At 38.8% G+C, this 16,043-nt stretch overlaps 1 protein-coding gene across 1 annotated transcript in view; it reads left to right on the top strand.

Moving 5' to 3' along the window:
• Nucleotides 1-299: 299 nt before the first annotated feature.
• Nucleotides 300-16,043, top strand: part of ST7 (suppression of tumorigenicity 7) — a 304,640-nt gene continuing 288,896 nt past the window's right edge. The window contains exon 1 of the mRNA XM_074193849.1: nucleotides 300-553. Within this exon, the coding sequence (XP_074049950.1) occupies nucleotides 403-553 (151 nt within the window). The 5' untranslated portion in view covers nucleotides 300-402. The remainder of the gene's footprint in view (nucleotides 554-16,043) is intronic.

Here is a 16,043-nt window from a genome sequence, read left to right as displayed (position 1 = left end):
CGCTCGGGCCGCGGGCTCGGGCCGCCTGTCCCGGCGGCCGCAGGTTCTCCTTTAAGAGGCGGCACCCGGGGCTCGGCGGGTCCGGGATCCTAACTATTACGGAGAGCGGGGCGGGGGCGGGGGCACGGCCGCGGCGGGCTGACCTCGGCGGGCGGGCGGGGGAGGGGAGGAGAAAGTCCGGGCCGGGGGGAGCCGGCGGGGCCGGGGCCGGGGCCGAGGCCGAGCCCGGGCGCCCGCGCTGTGGCTGGGCGGCTCGCCGCGCTGTGGCCGGGCAGGCCGGGCCCGGGCCGGCCCATGCGTCCTGCGGGCGGCCCGCGCGGAGAGGCGGCGGCGGGAGCTGCAGCCCGGCGCAACTCTTGACTTTAAAAAAAAAAAAGCGCCCCGGTGCGCGAGGCAGCAAACATGGCTGAAGCGGGGCCGGGGCTGCTGGAGCAGCTCAAGTCCTGCATCGTGTGGTCCTGGACCTACCTCTGGACCGTGTGGTTCTTCATCATGCTCTTCCTCGTCTACATCCTGAGGGTGCCCCTGCGGATCAACGACAACCTGAGCTCAGGTAGCCGGCCGGGGCCCGGCTCGGTGCAACTCGCGCCGCTGCCCCGCGGGCCGAGGGGGGAGGGGATGGCGGCGCGCGGGGCGGGGGCGCCCCCGCCGCCGAGGGTACGGAGTCGCGCGTGGGGACCGCCCCGGGCCGGGAGCGGGCTCGGGCGCGCGTGGGCCACGCCGGGCCGCCTCCCCCCCGCGTCCCGCCCCACAGGCGGCCACCACCGTCCCCGCCGGGAGTCTGGAGGAGGGGCCCGGAGCCCCCAGAGAGCCTGGCCAGGGAGCTCCGGCCTCCGGGCGCCGCGTCCCGCCCGAGGGGACCTGGGCCCGGGAGCCGCGGCTGGACCCGGGCCGGGCCGGCGGGGCGCGTCGGCCCCTGTGGGACGGACTGGACCCGGGCCGGCGGGGCGCGTCGGCCCCTGTGGGACGGACTGGACCCGGGCCGGCGGGGCGCCTCAGCCCCTGTGGGGCGGGCTGGACCCGGGCCGGGCCGGGCCGGCGGGGCGCCTCGGCCCCTGTGGGGCGGGCTGGACCCGGGCCGGGCCGGCGGGGCGCCTCAGCCCCTGTGGGGCGGGCTGGACCCGGGCCGGGCCGGGCCGGGCCGGCGGGGCGCGTCGCCCCCTGTGGGGCGGGCTGGACCCGGGCCGGGCCGGCGGGGCGCGTCGCCCCCTGTGGGGCGGGCTGGACCCGGGCCTGGCCGGGCCGGGCCGGCGGGGCGCGTCGGCCCCTGTGGGGCGGGCTGGCGGCGTCTCCCGGGGCGCCCGAGCCCACGCGGGAGGAACAGGACGGAGGGCGGCGCGGGGGGCCGGCGCCGGCAGCCTCGAGAACTCGCTCAGCTCCCCTCCGCTTCCCTCAGCCGCCGAGAAGCGCTGGGCGACGCGCGTCCAGACTTGGTGTTTCCAAGCCCGGCCCGGGGACTTCATGGGCGGAAGGCAGTCCTGGGCAGGAGACTGACCGAGGACCAGCTCTGCACAGGGCCTGGGGCTTCGCACGGGACCCCGCGGGCAAAACACATGGGGCCAGACCCTCGCCTCTCAGCCTCGGCGATGCTGGCAGAAAATGGAAAACATCTCACCAGCAAGCCCCCCCAAAACTGACGGAAACACCTTGCCAACATTTCACACCAAAACAATGAGAAGTGTTTTAGAAAGTGCTGAAAAATCTGGCTCGAAGTGGATTGCAGTTTCCATCTCCACGACTATTTTTTTTTTCTTTTACAAATTCTGGGACTTCTGAAATTATTGTATTACAAGAGAATTTTGGTCTGCCCCAGCAGATCTCAGACACGCATCTCTATGTGTTATATTAAACTCTAAAATTAGTTTGTTTGTTACTTAATGCAAACTTGGAATGTAAATTTCTTGAGGACACGACTATTTTTTATTTTTATTTTTGTATTTTTATTCAGAGATCCTAAGCACAGTGCCTAAAGTCATGAGTAAATTCTTATTGAATAATAGATTCATGTCTTTGTGTGTGTGTGTGTGTGTGTGTGTTGCAGTCTTGCAACTACTTTCAATTAGAACTAGTTAGGGCTTTTGTTTTCTAGAGCTCTTCCATTAGTTCTTTCTAGGCTGACCTCATCTAAAAAAAGTAGATAACAGCAACCCATTTATACTACCTGCTTATTCATATTCACCAGGTTTTCGGAAGTGAGCTGATCGATCATGGGTATAATAGAACAGCGCATTGGATTGGATTGGATTGGATTCAGAGCACCTGATTTGAATTCTGACTTTGCCACTTGCTATCTTTGTGACACGGTGGAATTACTCAAATCACTGAACCTCCCGGAGGATTAGTTTCCAAATCCAAAAAGAGCTTGCCTTTAGGTAGCTAGGTATAATAGTAAGTAGAGGGAGGGATTAAGAGTCCTGCCTCAGACAATTATTGGTCATTGGAATTTATTGAATAGGGAGATGGTATGGTTGAATCTGCGCTTTAAGAAGATTAATTTGGCAACTGAACTGAGGATGGACTGGAGTAAATGATTTTCTCATATCTAAGAGAAAAAAAATAATGCGGGAGCTCGGAGTTCTGGAAGTATATACAGATCCGGAGAGAGTTTTTGAATCAAAGACCTAAGTTTTCGCCCCTCAGTGCAGTTCTTTCTAGGCTATGAAAAGTAGGTAGCAACTACCCATTTGTACTACTTATTTCATAGTGTTGTTAATGTGGAAAGCATATATATATATATATATATATATATATATGTATATATATATTTATATGGCATACATAATGAGCTATAATATACCTCTTCTAACGACTTAAAAACCCTTTTCACTAAATAACTCTGACAGTTTGTGTGTGGCTCCTTCACTTCTGGGATAACAAGCACTAAAATAGAAACTTAAGAGGGTGCATAGTTATTTGTGTATGATGCTGTACTAAGTTTAACCCAGGACTAGTTTAACCTGTATGTGGAAGCAGATACCTGAGGTAAGAAGGTAATGGTTGAGAGAAATTCACCTCCCCTCAGCATTTCTTTGTGGAAAAAAAAAGAGGAACCAGTTATAAAACAACAAAACAAAACAGATTTGAAAGTGAATTTCATCATCTTGAAACTATATAACAGAGAAGTGATTGAATGAATTGAAGACGATTAGCTTGGACAATCCAAAGAGGGAAGAGAACATGATAATGGTTTTCAAATATTTGAAGAGCAAGAGGTGGCTAGGTGGTGCAGTGGATAGAGCACTGGCCCCGAAGTCAGGAGTACCTGAGTTCAAATACGTCTCAGACACTTAATAATTACCTAGCTGTGTGGCCTTGGGCAAGCCACTTAACCCCATTTGCCTAGCAAAAAACTTAAAAACAAAAACAACAACAACAAAAAACCAAATATTTGAAGGGCTATCTTCTAAAATAAGAATGTTATTTAATTCTTTGTTGTTAGAAAGAATAGGATCAAAAGGTAGAAATTTTTGGAAGGCAGATTTTAATCCAGTCCATCCACAATATTTATTAAGCACCCTAGCCATTATCCTAGGCTTTAGAATAGCTTTTTAACAGTGTGGTTGTTCAGTCCTGTTTCTCCATGATCTGTGTGAATCACAGTATTCCTGTGCTCTCCAAGGGAGTTTCCTGGGCAGAAATACTTGATTGGTTTATTATTTCCTTTTTTGGTGGATTAAAGAAAACAGAGATTAAGTGACTTGAATTTAAGTTTAGGTCTTCCTGGCTCCAGGTCCTGGTGCTATATCCACTGAGCCACCTTTGTGGTTGTTGAGTTGTTTCAAGTCATATCTGACTCTTTGTTATCCCATTTGGAATTTTCTTGGCAAAGATATTGGAGTGGTTTGCAATTTCCTTCTCCAGTTCATTTTACAGATGAGAAAACTCAACCAAACAGGACTTGTCTAGGGTAACACAGCTAGTAAGTGAATGAAGTTGTTTTTCAACTCTAGTCTTCCTGACTCTAGTGTCTTATTATTATTATTATTATCATTATTATTTTGCTTTTTTGATTTTTTTTTTGCAAGGCAAATGGGATTAAGTGACTCGTCCAAGGTCACACAGCTAGGTAATTATTAAGTGTCTGAGGCCAGATTTGAACTGGGGTCCTCCTGAATCCGGGGCTAGTGCTCTATCAACTGCATCACCTAGCTGGCCCTTATTTTTTTATTTTTAACAATAAGATTGTCCAATTCAGGCAGAGACTGGTGTCTTGTGGTGGAATAGAAAGGGCCAAGAGATAATAGTCAGAATTTTTGGAGTTGTGATCCCATTGAATATGATCTTGGGTAAATAATGTTTTTATTTTTTAATGCATTTAATCTAAATGATCTCAAAACCTAGATTCTATGATCATCTGTCTGGGAATTCTGTATATCCTAAAGTCAAATAACCACTAAAGACACTTTCCATTTTTGAGATTTAAATTAATCTACCTCAATATAGTTTTGCTTCATCAATGCCAAAGGGCAAATGGGAAAAGGCCTATTAGCTTCCTGAAGCTGTAACTATTTCCTTATTCTTGAAAAGGTCTGTATAGGAAGAGATAGAAATTCCTTACCCATTCCTGTTCCTTTTTTAAGATCGGCAATTTGACTGCTTACAGATCTTCCCCACTCATTTGCCTTGTTGTTCTTTTCTTGTGATAGAGAAGGCAAATAGTCTCCCAAGAGCCTGCTCTCTTCCAAGAGTTGTTTTTAAGGGATGGTAAGTGTGACGCATGTATACAGGCCTCTCTGGGAAATTGAGAACATTATCTCCTCGTGGCTTTTATAAGCACTGCCTGGCTGAGAAAGAAATACCCAGAGGTGGTCTAGGATTCTTGCTTTAGAATAAGATCAGTGATGCAGTTTCCAGGTTATAGAAAAATATGCTAAAATGTAGGACCAAAGTGCAATTTCTAGGTTATAAAAAATATGCTAAAATGTCAGTTTTTCTTGAAACTTTCCCTGCCTGGCGTATTGCCCTAAAGAGTACCTTCTTTGATAATATACTTTGCTATTTTTGAAATCCAATATTTTTTACTTATGGATCAAATTTTGTGGTAAAGAAAATGAATCATCTTGTTTTTTATAACACCTTATTTGGGGGGAAATTATAGCATATACTGAAAATTAAGAGCTTTAGTGCTCTTTTATATCTATCTATATAGAAATAAAATTTTTCTCTAATATTTTCTTTAACTGTGTTCTTCTCCTTTTTGTCCTTCTCTACTTGCCCTTCAGAGAATTGATCTATTTTCATTGAATTGACCTAATGCCAATTAAAGTAAGGAGGTTAAAAATGGGAAAATTCCCAGCATCCTTTGCTTTAGACTATACAGAGATAACTCTGTTCCTTTACAGGGGCTCCAGAACCTTGTAATGAAAAATGCCTTAAAAAGAAGGGAGAAAAAGGCCAATAGAGTACAGAGGTCAGCTTTCACACTTTAACTTTGATGTTAAACACTACAGCATGTGTTTGGGCTTGTGGCATACTGAGCCTATGCTTAGATGAAGAAGGTTTGTTAATATGGTTTTATGTTTTACTGAAAACCTAGCAGACTAAGCTTTGAACAAGGTTTTCTAAAATGCCCAAAATTTTATTACATGTCATATTTTTTTCCAAGAGCAATAATCTCAGAGGTCAACTTTATATCAGGACAGAAAACTAATTGTAGGCAGGAAGAATCAAATAGAGCTTTGTTTAATAAGAAAAATAGTAGAATAGTTTTGGCTTTTAAAAAACCGTAGTGATATAACTAACTTCATATCATTGTTGTTTATTTAGTAGTCTTTTTATCTTTATCTGAGGGGCTGTAGGAGCAGAGCATGTAATAATTTATATATGGCATCATTTTTTAAATGTACAATTTTGCTATTTCTTTTTTACCAAATGATTTAAATGGTTTTATAGTTATTTAAATAGTTTTTGAAAACAAGTCTCTAGAGTTGAGGATGTATTTTAGCAGTTTATACACTTGAAATTATTATTATTATCTTCTAGTATTTATGTTTGAAAAATGCTCTGAAGATATTTTCTCATCCTTTTCCTCACTAGAACCCTGAGAGGTTGGTGATATTGTTATTTCTGTTTTATAGATGAGAACACTGGGGCACATAATCATTACATGCCTTACCCAGGGACTAGTCATGATCTGAGATGGTTTAAATTCATATGTTCCTGACTCCAAGCTCAGAACTCTGTCTCTGCCACACAACTGTCTAGGATATAGAACTGGATAATTGTGGGTTAAAATTATTCAATTAAATTATACATTAGTTGAATAATTATAAATAAATTAAATTATACATTAGAGATATCTAGGTAGTGCCAAGGTCCTGGGCCTAGAGTCTGAAGTCAAATTCAACCCCAGACACTTAGTTGTATGATCCTGGTCTAGTTATTTAACCTTTATTTGTTTGTTTCTTTAACTATAAAATTTGGGTTAAATTATTGTGAGGATCAAATGAGAAAATATTTGTAAAAAGTGTTTAATACTTTCCAAGTATATAAATAGCATTTTCTACCTATAATTTTTTGTAAAGTTTAGAATTTTACAATTTTTCCCCCCTACCCTCCTTTCCCTCCCCCCATCCTCCACAGAAGGCAATCTGATAACCTTTACATTGTTTCCATGCTATACATTGATTGAAATTGACTGTGTTGAGAGAAAAAATCATATCCTTAAGGAGAAAATAAAATATTAGAGATAGCAAAATTATGTAGTACATAAGACACTTTAAAAAAAATCGAAGCTAAGAGTCTTTGGTATTTGTTTAAACTCCACAATTCTTTCTCTGGATACAGATGGTATTTTCCATCACAGATACCCCCAAATTGTCCCCGATTATTGCACTGATGGAATGAGCAAGTCCATTAAGGTTGAGCATCACCCCAATGTTGCTATTAGGGTATATGGTTCTGCTGGTTCTGCTCATTTTGCTCAGCATTGGTTCATGCAAATTCTTCTCTGAATTCCCATCCCTCCTGGTTTCTAATAGAAAAATAGTGTTCCATGACATACATATACCAGTTTGTTAAGCCATTCCCCAATTGATGGACATTCACTCAATTTCCAATTCTTTGCCCACAAACAGAGCTGCTATGAATATTTTTGTACCCTTTTTACCCTTTTTTCATGATCTCTTCAGAGTATAGACCTAGTAGAGATATTGCTGGATCAAAAGTTATGCACATTTTTATTGCCCTTTGGGCCTCATTCCAAATTGCTCTCCAGAAAGGTTGGATCAGTTCACAATTCCACCAACAATGCATTAGTGTCCCAGATTTCCCACAGCCTTTCCAACATTGCTCATTGACCTTTCTGATCATATTGGGCAATCTGAGAGGACAAGGTGATACCTCAGAGATGCTCTAATTTGCATTTCTCTAATCAGTAATGATTTAGACCAATTTTTCATATGACTATGGATAGCTTTGATTTCCTCATCTGTAAATTGTCTCTGCATATCCTTTGACTATTTGTCAGTTGGGGAATGGCTTTTTTTTTACTAAATTTTACTCTGTTATCTGTATATTTTAGAAATGGGTCCTTTGTCAGAAATAGCAATTGTAAAAATTGTTTCCCAATTTACTACATTTCTTTTGATCTTGATTGCAGTGGTTTTGCTTGTGTAAAAACTTTTTAATTTAATGTAATCAAAATTATCTGGTTTGTTTTTAATGATCTCTTCCTTGGTCATAACCTGCTTCCCTTTTCATAGATCTGACAGGTTAAAACTATTCCTTGATCTCCTAGTTTGTTTATAATATAGTATTTTATGTCTAGATATTGTACCCATTTTGATCATATCTTGGTATAGGGTGTGAGATGTTGGTCTAATCCAAGTTTCTGTCATACTACCTTCCAATTTTCCCCAAAGTTTTTATCAAAGAGTGACTTTCTTATCCCAGAAGCTGGACTCTGGGTTTATCAAACAGCGGATTACTATAATTGTTTACTGCTATCTCTTTTGCACCTAATCTTTTCCATTGATCCTCCATTCTATTTCTTAGCCAATACCAGACAGTTTTAATGACTGATGCTTTATAATTGTTGTTGTTGTTTTTTGGTCTGGTCCAGAACCTTTGTGACCTCATGTGGCATTTTCTTGGCAAAGGTACTGGAGTCGTTTTGCCATTTCCTTGTCCAGCTCATTTTACAGATGAGGAAACTGAGACAAACAAGGTTGAGTGATTTGCCCAGGATCACACAGTCAGTAAGTGTCTGAGGCCCGATTTGAACATAGGAAGAGAAGTCTTTCTGGCTCCAGGCTTAGCACTCTATCCACTGTGTCTCCTAGCTTTCTGAAATTAATATAAACAACATTTGAAGTTTGTTCTTTTTTCCAATTATATGAAGAGATAATTTTCAGCATTCATTTTTGTAAAGTTTTCTCCCTCTTGACTTTTTCTCTCCCCATCAAAGGATACTAAGTACTCTAATATAGGCTCTCTCTCTCTCTCTCTCTCTCTCTCTCTATATATATATATATATATATATATATATATATCTATATATATATATATATATATAAAATCATGTTACACATTTTCCATTTTTGTCATACTGTGAAAGAAGAATCAGAACAAAAGGGAACAATAAAAACAAAATTAAAAAGATAAAACAGGATTTGATCTGCAATTCTTTCTCTGGATGTGGATGACATTTTCCATGGCAGGTCTTTTAGAATTTTCTTTGATCATTGTATTGCTGAGAAGACTTAAGTCTCTCATAGTTGGTCATCATACAGTGTTGCTGTTAAGGTGTATAATGTTCTTGTAGTTCTGTTCACTTTACTCAGCATCAATTCATGTAAGTCTTTTCCTGTTTTTTTCTGAAATCTTCCTACTCATAGTTTCTTATAGACCAATAATATTCCATTATATTCATATATCACAACTTGTTTAGTCTTTCCCCAATTGATGAACATCCCCTCAGTTTCCTATTCTTTGCTACCACAAAAAGAGCTGCTATGAATATTCTTGTTTCTGTGAGTCTTTTTCCCTTTTTTGTGATCTCTTTGGGAAACAAACCTGGTAGTGGTATTGCTGGATCAAAGGGTATGTGCACAGTTTTATTGCCCTTTGGGCAAAGTTTTTAAATTGATCTCCAGAATGGTTGGATCAGTTCACGATTCTACCAACAGTGTATTGGTGTCTCAGTTTTTCCACATGTCCTCTAAGATTTATCATTTCTCTTTTCTGTCATCTTAGTCAATCTGATTGGTGTGAGGTGATCCAGAAGAGTTGTTTTAATGTTCATTTCTCTAATCAACAGTGGTTTAGAGCATTTTTATATGACTATAAATAGCTTTAATTTCTTCATCTGAAAACTGCGTGTCACAAACTTGACCATTTATTTACTGGTTATTGGGGAATGACTTGTATTCTTATAAATTTGACTCAGCTCTTTTTGTATTTTATGAATGAGGCCTTCAGAAACACTGTCAAAATTGTTTCCCAGATTTCTGCTTTTCTTCTAATATTTGTTGTTTTGATTTTGTTTGTGCAAAAACTTTTCAATTTTGGATAATTGAAATTATCCATTTTGCATTTTGTAATGTTCTTTATCTCTTCTTTTGTTATAAATTCTCCTCCTCTCCATAAATCTGACAGGTAAACAATTCCTTGCTCTTCTAATTGATAAAGCTCTGTTCTTTAAAATTGTACTTATATTGTCCCTCTTAGCATCAAGGAATAAATATTTCAATATTTCAAGGATATGTAATTTTGTCAGATGCTATCATGATCATAAACCCTTCTATAACTCTGATTGATTGAAAAATTCATTATCATGCAACCATCTTTTGATGAGTTTAATTTAATGTACTTAATCTTTTTTTCAGTTTAGATTCAAGACCTAGTGCTACTTTCACCTGTATTTCCATAATAATGTAATATTCTATAAGCTTTAAGAAGACAGTCTGACTCTTCATTCTTTCTTGCATTTATCCTCTTTTCCAGGTCACTGCCCCAAAATGAGTTGAGATGGTTGTTTCTGCTCCCTTGGATAACAAAAAGACTTCTGTCTATCTCCCATCTTCCAGTTGTCAGTACCACTCAAAAATTCTCTGTTACTTTATGAATAAAGTAAAAACTTTTGAGCACTTTGCAGTAATGACAACTAATATTAATATATTAAGTCATTTTGTGAAAACAAAGCTGTTCAGGAAGGAAGGAAACATTTATTATCCATATTTATGTTCTAGGCACTGTGCCTTTATACAGATTATCTCCTTTCATCTTTATGACAATCTTGAGAGGTGGGTTCTATAATTATCTCATTTTGCAATGGAGGAAACTGAAATGGAGATTAAATGACCTGCCCTCAAATTACACATTTAGTAATTGTCAAGGCTAGATTTGAGCTTTGACCCTACTCTGGAATGTTTTTCTATCTCTTTTTTACAGCTGAGGAAACTGAGTTTCTGAAATGAGATTAAGTGATTTGTCTATTATCACACAGTTAATGTCTTAGGTTTAAGATTCCTGGAATTCCCTAAGCTTCCTGAATCTAGGAAGTCTTTTTTTTTTTTACCACAATATAACGAATTATGTCAAGTCAAGGTCTACTTCAACTTATATACACAATCAACTTTATGTCCTATTATTTCCATTCATTTATCCTATAATCTAGTGAAACTGCATTAGTCATCATTCTTTGAATGCATATTGGGTTCTATGTTGTCTAGGTCTTTGCTTTCTCTATTCTTATACTTGGTCCTATTAAAATTCTATCTGTCGGGGCGGCTAGGTGGCACAGTGGATAGAGCACTGGCCCTGGAGTCAGGAGTACCTGGGTTCAAATCTGGTCTCAGACACTTAATAATGACCTAGCTGTGTGGCCTTGGGCAAGCCACTTTAACCCCATTTGCCTTGCAAAAAAAAAAAAACGCTTAAAAAAATTCTATCTGTCCTTTAAGATTTGTTTCAAATAGCATCTTTTCCACGAAGCCTTCCCTCAATCCTCCCAGTTGGAAGTCATATTTCCTTTCTTAAAATTCTCAAGTGTATTTACTTGTAGTTTGATTCATTGTAAAAGTGATTTATCCTAGTAGTAGTGTTGCATGTTATTTACAAATATTGAACTTTATCATAATGAAATTTCCTATACAAATGAGAATTCTTTTCCTGTGACAAAAAGAAGTAATTTGTTTAGTGCTTTTATAAACAGTTATTGCTCATAGTACCCCAGTGAGACACATAACTTAGGCATTATTATCTCTATTGTATAGATGAGGACACTGGAGCACAGCTAGCCTAAGTGACTTGCTCCCAGTTTTCATGAATTTGAAGGGATAGCAGCCTTAAGTCTCCTTAAAAAAGACCCTTTTCTTATACCCCAATCTCTCAAGAAGATTTTATTAAATTTTGAATATGATTTTTATTCATTCACTCATTAATATTTAATTATGTAGGAATTATCATGCAAAGAGATCCCAGAGGAGATGAAAATATTAATAATAAGAATTGGTATCTGTTTTCAAAGGATGTATAATATAGTTGGGGATATATATATATATATATTTATATATGCAAACAGACAATGAAAAATTGCATAAGAGAAACAGAATTAAAATATTATGTAATCACTAGATTGTAAGTTCCTTGAGGATGTCAACTAAATCTCATTTTATCTTGGTATCTTTCCCAGTGTCTAGCACAATGTGTGGAATGTCTTAAATGTATAATAAATGTGAATGAAAGATAAATTTATTTCTTAAGAAGAAGAAGGAATTTCTTACCAGGGAAAATCTGGGAAGATTAGGCAGAGAAGGCAGCATTTGAGTTAGGTTTTGAGGAATAAGTAAGATTTCAGCACATAAAAATGCAGTGTTTTTGAGGAATACGTTTATTTCAATAAGAACATAGGGCGAAATGGGGGAGTAAAGACTATCTACATTTCCTTACTGATATCCTGAGCATAACTAAATATTTTTTCAGTCTTTTGTTGTAAGATTAAAGAATATTTGGGTGTTTGTTTTTTATTTTTATTTTTCGGTTCATGTATGTTTTACTTAAATGAATTCATGGTTGATTTAGAGAAAACAACTAAAGCTTGATGAGACTTTTAGACTGGGACTTAGGTTGATAGTAATTTTCTATGTCACTTATCTCATGAGTTCTACAGTTATAAGTTGATTGCATAGGCATAAAATAGTCTTATGTTTCAAGGATGAAAGTCAGTGAGATGGTCAATTCTAGAGGATGATTTAGAATTGGAAGGTGCTAAAAAACAGTACCAACATGCAGAACAAAACTGAAATTACTTTGGAGCTCATTTCTATGTTCCCTTTTGCCAAAAGTTTTAAATTCAGTTTAAGGACTTTTGAGGACTTTTCAACCACAATTGAAAAGCATATCTTTCAGCATATTTCAGCTCTTATATTGGAGTCAATGTGAAGATAGTCTTTGCATCATTGGGTTTTCCACCCAATTTTCCTGACATTTATTTTGTTCCATGAAGTAAAGTGATGTCTTTTTTTTTTTAAAAAGGAAAATTCTGATTCAGTGCAGTCATATGGAGTTGGATACTGAATACTGAATATAGAGTTGATCAGTTAATAGCCCCTGGCAATGCTTTTAAATTATTTCAACCCAATAATAATATAAGTAAATTTACTGATCAAGTACTTGGAGTTTCTTTCTATTCCTGATCATTGAAAAGATATCTTGTTCTACCATTCACATTTTTACTCTCATGTTTTTTATTACTTGTGTGCGTATGGTGCAATTATCCTGGGGTTTTATTATGGTCAGATATTTTGTTTATATTTATTTATCTATCTATTGATCTGTTTATTTTATTTTATTTTTTTGCAAGGCAGTAGGGTTAAGTGACTTGCCCAAGGTCACACAACTAGGTTATTATTAAGTGTCTGAGTTTGGATTTGAACTCAGGTCCTTCTGACTCCAGGGACAGTGCTCTATCCATTGTGCCACCTAGCTGCCCCACTATGCCCAGATACTTTAAAAAAAACCCCTCAATTTCTTTTTGGTCCCATACATCTAGTAGCTTATTTGGATAGGTTGTTTCCTGAATAAGAGGTTTTACCTTCCCACCTAGACTTTAAGCTGTCTTGTGCGCAGGAGGAGCTTAGTGATTTAGAAAGTCCTGGATTAAAAACATTTTAGGTTCAGTTCCTTCCTCTATAATTTCAGTGAGACAACCAAGTTGTAGTTTTAACGTCTTTACCATGTACCAGATACTGAGCTAAATACTGGGGATACAAGGAAAGGCCTAACACAGTCCCCACCTTTAAGATGTTCACTGTCAAATGGGAGTGATGGAACGCAAACTACTATGCACAAATAAAATGTGAACAGGAGAAATTGGGGTGATCTCAGAGGAAAGAGAGTCAGCTTTGAAGGAGGGCTGGAAAAGGCTTCTTGTAGCACATGAGACTTGAAGGAAGCCAGGTAAGCTCAGGAGGCAGAGATGGGAGGGGAGAGTGTTCCAAGCTTGGGGCACATGCAGTCATGGATAACACTGTCACTTTACATGCTGAGAGACCTTGGCAACAAGATTTTTCTCTTTTCAAACCTTAGTATCATCATATTTAAATGAGGGTTTTGAACTAGATGCCCCTAAGAGACAAAAATGTTTCAGCTCCACCATTCTGGGTTCTTATACAGGTAAATTTCCGCTTTCAAATAAGGAGCAGTTCAAAAATTTTCTTCCAAATTTACTGTTGAGAATTAAGAATACATTTTCTTTGAAAAACAATGTGTATAAATAGTGCAGTTACATTTTGAGTGAAAATTAGGATAATAATAGGATTTAAAAACCAGGGGAAAAAATGAAATGATTTTAAAATTTATTGTGAATGACTGAAAAAAACTTTTTTAGTTGGAAGAGTCTGAGATAAGGTCTCTGGAGATTCATAGTGGATTAAGAATTAGAACAGAACCTCTCAGATCTCACCCTAGGTCAAGATTTTCATTTTACAGATTAGGCAACTGAGACTGGGAGAACTTTGACTTTTGTACCATGGTACACTGTCCTTCCTGTTTTTTTTTTGGGGGGGGGTATTGTATCTGATTACTTTTTTTCAGACTTCTAAGCTTATAATTTCTTTTCTAAAGCAAAAGAAATATAACATGGAAGAAAATGGGAGAAATGGGGAATTCACATAATATTCTACAAAATTGACTGTGAGTTTGAGGGCAAAAAAAATTTGCTTTTTGTTGTTTGATCTCCAGTGTATTTAAGTGTCTTGTACAGAGATACTTAATAAAAGATTGTTGACTGAAAAAAAAAACTGAGTAGTCTTGATTAAGCATAGGGATGCTTAGTAAATGATTGTTGACTGAAAGAACTAAGTCATCTAAGACTAAGTAGAATTCCCAGGATTCTACATGTTCTCCAAAAAATCTCTAAGTGGTATTTAAGAAATAGTAATGGGACTCTTTTTATCACTTTCCCAAGCTTCTCAGACAGTTGTAACCAAGGAGTAATAAGATCTGCCATCTTCTTTAGGTAAGTTTGATTGATCTGAAGATGAGTAAGTTGACTTTTCTCAGTAAAGCTCTTTGAGTTCACTTGAAAGGGAATAATAACAACAATAACAGCAATTACTGACCTTCATATAATGCTTCCCTGTTTACAAAATGCTTTACTTACAATATAATCACAAGCATTATTTTGAGTAAAGCACTGTTCTGTATGACTCTTGATTGAATGTTGCTATTAACCATTCTTCAGATTATGTTAAAGTACTACTAGTCCTGTAGGGCTATTTTTTCAATATTTCACGGGGCGGCTAGGTGCTGTAGTGGATAAAGCACTGGCCCTGGAGTCAGGAGTACCTGGGTCCAAATCCGGTCTCAGACACTTAATAATTACCTAGCTGTATGACCTTGGACAAGCCACTTAACTCCATTTGCCTTGCAAAAACCTAAAAAAAAATATTTCATTGACAGTTAAATTCAAGTCTAATTTAACTGTTGTCATGGCACAACGATCAAGGTAGTCTTTGCTCCATCTATTATGGCTGCTAAGAAGATCCTCAGTTGATTTTTATTTAAGATGGGCATTTTTCCATGTTTATTTTTCAGGAAAAGGATGAGTTTGTAAGTGGGTTTTGTGGTATTGTGTGTGGGATAAAGATCCACTTAAAAATATAGACTCCTTTGAGCAAAAACAAAAAAAAAAGTTTATTTTGTTTTTTTCTCAAGAAAAGATCACACTCCAAGTCTCACAAAGGTAGTGAAGATCAAGGAGCTGCCCCGAATTGACAGTTAAGCAAGATTATATGGCCTAATGTGATCCCGTCCTCCTCCCTATCGACCCTCTGTGTACTCATTGGTTAGTCTTTAGCGTTACATTCTACTTGTGAAAATCTAGGCCAGCAACAAAGAAAAGAATGGAAAGGTTTTCATAAAGTATTACCTCATCATCCAGATAGTGAGAATAACCTTCAGGATTATAACTATCTTATTGAAGTAATGTAACTTGTCTTGGAACGCAAGGTCTAGGGAACAGTCTACTACTTATCATCAAACAAGAGGAGTCTTATGAGTGTCTTTGGAATGCAAGGTTTTTCTCATGGGAAAAAGTCTACTATCTTTCTAGTAGTCAGTAAAAGTAGTCTTATGAAAAGTTAGGAAAGTAAGCCACCTGTTTGGAATACAAGGGGCTTTCTTCTAGAAATCCTTTAAGAATAATAGGCTGTTCTTTCTTTAATATTTGTTTTTTAATCCTGAGAGGACTTCACTAGGAATATTAACCCTGAAATGGTTTTATTGGGACTGTTCCACTAAGTTTATACAATCAAATTTGAGTTCTGTATTTCTGTATTATTCCTAAATCCAACACAATCTTCTGAACTACCCCTCCCTGCCTTTCATAAATAATGTACAAACATTCAGGGAGTTAAAAAAATAAAAACAAATAAAACATGAAGGAAATCTCTGTGGTTCATGGACAAGGATCATTTGCTTTTACTTTTGAATCACTATTTTAAGCACTGTAGCTCAATTATAAGAATACCTCTGCTTTTGAGCAAGGTAATTTAAATATGAACTTGAAGCAGTTTTTTTTAAATACAAGAATCTTTTTA

This window comes from Macrotis lagotis, chromosome 7 (genome assembly GCF_037893015.1).
Source record: "Macrotis lagotis isolate mMagLag1 chromosome 7, bilby.v1.9.chrom.fasta, whole genome shotgun sequence".
Classification (NCBI taxonomy): Eukaryota; Metazoa; Chordata; class Mammalia; order Peramelemorphia; family Peramelidae; genus Macrotis; species Macrotis lagotis.
Note: the sequence above shows the minus strand (reverse complement) of the source record. Positions and strands in the feature narration are given on the sequence as shown.